The 5,156-nt window shown below is 22.1% G+C and overlaps 1 protein-coding gene across 1 annotated transcript in view; it reads left to right on the top strand.

Moving 5' to 3' along the window:
* LOC111616357 (twitchin-like) overlaps nt 1-884 on the top strand; it is a 4,751-nt gene extending 3,867 nt beyond the window's left edge. Inside the window, exon 4 of the mRNA XM_023357774.1 lies at nt 501-884. Coding sequence (XP_023213542.1) covers nt 501-741 — 241 coding nt within the window. The 3' untranslated portion in view covers nt 742-884. The remainder of the gene's footprint in view (nt 1-500) is intronic.
* The last annotated feature ends 4,272 nt before the right edge of the window (nt 885-5,156 follow it).

The raw sequence follows: 5,156 nt of genomic DNA, 5'->3' as shown, positions 1-5,156 counted from the left end.
TTTTTTAAAGTAGGTCTAAATGATTATTTTAAAATTATTAAATATTTCTTAAAATGATCTTATTTTTGTTTTTAAAATAATTTTTTTATTAAGGAATAAAATTTCAAAAATGTTTCAATTTTATTGTTTTTAATAATTAAAAAATAATGTGTTTAATTATTAATTCTAATTTTCCAAAAGATTCTCAGGCGAACAAGAAAAATGGATTTTAAAAATTTTAACAATTAGATTTATATAATTTCTAAGGACTTTATTAATTCTTTTGTTAATTTAATTGTAACTGCAAATTAATGAAAGTCTGAAATAGTTACATATATTATGTGTAAGATTTATAAAAATATAAATTCTTTTTTAGTTTTGCTTAAGTTTTACTTATCAGCATAATTCTAATATTGTAATTTTTGAACTGATATTTATTTTTTGTTAAATAGGTAATTTTATATAAACAAACAAAGCTATTATTTAAAACATTGTTTTATTGAAATTTTTTTTGATAATAGGTATCATAAAGGATCTCCCCTTAAGGATGGTGGTCGTTATAAGTATAGTTTAACATTAGAAAAAAATGTATATATTGCATCTTTAACTGTCTTCCAAGTAGGGGATGTAGATGAGGGTGATTATAAAGTCATTGCTAAAAACTCTGCAGGCGAGAGTTTTGCAACTATTAATCTTAATTTTGAAGGTAAGAATTTACTGTCTTATCTCAAGAATATTGGTTTTTTACATTTATATACATAAATGTGTATATTCAATGTAAATATATATCTAAAAATCAATATATATACTGTAGAGCAAACTACTTATAATACAACTTTCAGCAGTTACATTTCTCACAAATATAAACATTTTTGGTCTTGTAATGTTATAAATATAAGCTTGCTGTAAGCTAAGGTTCCAGCTTCTGTGATGATTTCATCAATATGTATATGCAGTATATATATACAATATATATACATGTACTTTACATACATACATGCATATATACATGTATGTAAACTCAATATTAATATTTATATATACACAATTTTTAATTATTACAAATAAGTGTTTAATTAGTGTAATTATAATTATAGCAAAAAACTAAAAGTAATAAACATGAATATGATTACAAATTTTAGATTAACAAAAAATTCTCTTTTTCTATAATATGCAAATGCTACACAAAAACTATAATAAAAGAATGCAATTTTTTATTGTATTATTTTATTTTACAATTTATTCAGATGTAGAAAATTGTATTTTAGATTATTTTCAATAACATAGAATTACTCAAACATGAAACTTTAAAATATTTGTAAAAAATAATGTTTTTTGTAAACTAATATTTTAATTAAAAAAATAAAATTTAAAATTATCTCAATATGCAGGGTGAGTCAAAATTATGTGAACAATCTTAATTTTTAATCAAACATTATTAATGAAACATCTTAATTTTGTTTTGTTTTCTATTCCGATTGGTCACAATAGACTGTTGTTATGGCCTCCCCAATCTCTGGTGTTCTGGTACTAAACTGTACTGTTGAACATTGGTTTGAGTGCATTAATCGTGCTGGTGGTCAGGTTGAGACTCTGTATAACGCAAACTTTGAGTAAATGCTTTCTCTCAAATAGTGTTCACATAATTTTGACTCACCCAAGATTGTTCACATAATTTTGACTCATCCAAGATTGTTTACATAATTTTCACTCACCCAATATATATATATATGATTGCTTTTAAATTGTGATAAGCAAAATTTCATATGACCATAGGATTATATGTTATATAGAACTATTGATTTTAAAATTAAATAAGAGAATTATATTTAATTTATTTATTTATTGGTAAATATATTTATTACAGAATATATTATTAAGTTTTAATTAGTAAATATAACAATTGTTTTGAGAAAGATTTTAAAATTGTTGATTTTAATTAAAATATTTGATATTGAAGAAAATATTAATCGGTAGATAAATCAAAATAGAAAGAAACATTTGGATGTTTAGTATTTTTTACAAAAAAATTCAACAATTTTAATATTAATCAAAATTTGAAAAAGAATTCTAAATAGTTTTCATAAAATTGTTATGAAATAAAAGCTTTTAATTTTAGAAGAATTTTCATAAATTTATGAAATAAGTGGCAGGTAATGCAGAATATTTGACCTTAAAATTAGATTGAATTATGTCTTAATGAAAGTTTTATATTCTTCAATTTATATCTTTTTAAAATTAATTGTAAATTTTAATAATAAAATTTGAATTTAATATTATTGATATATTAAGTATTATTATTGAAAATTTAGAAATATTTAAAATACGGAAAACATTTGTTAAACAAATATAAAATTTATGTCTTAAGTGTAAAACTACCAATCATTGCAAAGTAAATCAAATTGTTTGTTAATGTAGATCAATGAGACTTTTAGAATTAATTTTTTAAATGTTGGCAATTTGAATTCATTATATCTGGCAATTGTTTTTTTCTATCTTAAATGATTAGATAATATAATTTAAATTATAAATATAACTTTCAGATTATATTTATTAAATTGAATTGTTTTAATACTGTCTGAAATGAATTCATTATCAATAGATATATTAAAATAAATAGATTGAAAAGAATAAAGGACATGGCTTATTTTTAATTGAAAATTTTATTCTTTAGCATGTAATGAAAAGTTAATTTTGTTTCTAATGACAGTTTTTATTGGCTTTGCTTCTAGTGACAGTGAACAAAGGCACAATGTAATTAAGTCATGATTAAGGACTTTAATTTGTTCATTCACAAGTTATTTTTCAGATCTAAATAGCAATATATATTTTAAAAGTTATTTTGAAATTTTTTATAAGTAATAAGGTTAAATTCTTGTTACAGGAGGAATACACTTGTTACATTTCAGTATTTTAACATGAGAGTATTCTTTCTTTCAAAAAGTAACAAATATAAATTTATATAATTAGATTACACAGTAGTTTAATACATAAAAGTGATTTCTACTCTTTATTTTCATTTTGTTCATACATAACTTTTTAAAAAGTATTGTTAAAGCTTTACATTTGAAATCTTGACAAGTAGTTCAGTTTGGTATTTTTGAGAGAGATTTAATTGTAATATTTCAAAGATTTTATCCTATAAAATTTTTATAAATAATAAAGAATTCTTTTGCAATGCAACAATAGCAGTATCTGTTGAAAAGGCAGTATATACAATGTTTATAAATAGTACTATTGGAGTTTGATGCAGTTGTGTGTTTTATATAAAAACACACAACTGCATCAAACTCAATAATTTCATCAAAATACAAAATTTTAGTGTATTTAAGATTTTTGTGAAAATTTAATGTTCTTTTTTTCCGAAGATTTGTTACATACATTATATTCAAATTTTTTAATATTATATAACAAAATTGTTTCTTTTTGCATATTTACATAAGTATTTGCATATTTAAAAACTGGTTTATAATGATATAATAACTGATAAAAATAGGATAATTAAAGTACAGTGTATATGATATTACATTAATCAAAATACTTTTAAGATTAAATTAAAATTTAAGATTGAATTTTTTAAATATGCAATTAAATAATAAATGTATTAAATCACGACATAATTAAATTAATAGCTTTACTTTAAAAAAATAAATTTTTTTTTATATTATTAAAATATATAATAGTAATTTAACAAATAATTGAGATATAAATGTTTTATTAAAAATTAAATTTTCTTGTATCATATTAGAAAAATTACAAACTAAATTTTGAATGTAAAATTGCCAAAATTTATTAGGAAATATGTAATGATTCTTTCAATTAAATTAAAAGAAAATTAATAAGCAATTAAATTTTATTACGTTTAATATGATAAAATTCAATTTGAATTGAAAATTACTTATTTTAATAATTTATTAAAAAAAAAAAAATTCTCAATAACATTTTATTACATCCATTTAAGTCTATGCATTCCAATATACATTCAATTCTTAAAGTAGTATAGTAATTGGTTGTTTTTATAAGGTGACAACTGTTAAAAAGGATGTAGAGATATCAGTGAGTTGCCAGTAAAAAAAATTAGGAATTAGTTGTTTGGATAAATTTAGCAAGAGCCACAAGGTCTAGTGCAAATTCTAACTTTGCTGAAGATCAGTTTTTGTTGGCTTAGCTTCCAATGACAGAAAACAAAGGCTCAATATAATTAAGTCATGATTAAGCACTTTGATTTGTTCATTCATCAAGTTTATAATTTGTAATTAATAAAAGTTTTAGTAAATAATAATATTTTAAATAGATTTATAAAGTTATATAAACTATTTTATTCTTTTAAAAAAGTTACATCTGTTTGAATTTATTTAATAATTTTTTGACATGTTTTGTTCACCATTCCTATTATATTTTAGGATGAAAATTTATGGTTATAAAAGTATTGCAAATACTTTTATAATCATAAATTTTAATCATACAATCCCCTTTATCTCCCCACCCCCTTGATTTTTAATCACCAAAATTTAATAGCATCAATCCCTCTAATACACAAACCTCCCTGCAAAATTTCAGAAATTTTTGATAAAAACACAGAAGTTTCAAAGAGGCTTCAAAGAGGGTGAACAAAATCATGCCCACCTACACACACTAATATCCATACTACAGAAAAAAACCCCAAATTTTTTGCATTTCTCAATGTTTCAAGGTCCCCTCAGTCCAAAAATGTAAAAATCTTGGGAGGGGGTCAATTTTTGACCACAACCATATTTTACCTCTGTTATATATAACAGCTGGGAAAGTAATAATATACTGTAATTCAGATATGGTTGTAATTCAGATATGAATTACAACCATATCTGCAGTCAGATATGATCAAGATTATTTCAGTAAAAAAGATTATAAAATTTGCTTCATGGAATCATATACAGGCACTTCTCACTTAATGACCTAGTTAAGTGAATTGATTGATAAATGAGCTTAGTCGTTTATATTTATTTTTGATAAAGAAATGGTCTAAAGGAGTGGGGAACCTTTTCCTACGTAAGGGCCACATTTAAAACTTTTGAACTGATGTGGGTCGCACATGAGTACAAAAAAAGAAAAAAACGGTAAATCACAATTATTTATTTATATATGATTATAAATTAACATAAGTATGCTTAATTTGACTTCTGTCACTGATTTGAATG

The sequence above is a fragment of the Centruroides sculpturatus genome, unplaced genomic scaffold, assembly GCF_000671375.1.
Source record: "Centruroides sculpturatus isolate CEXI.00-Female unplaced genomic scaffold, Cexi_2.0 scaffold3228, whole genome shotgun sequence".
Lineage (NCBI taxonomy): Eukaryota > Metazoa > Arthropoda > Arachnida > Scorpiones > Buthidae > Centruroides > Centruroides sculpturatus.
Note: the sequence above shows the minus strand (reverse complement) of the source record. Positions and strands in the feature narration are given on the sequence as shown.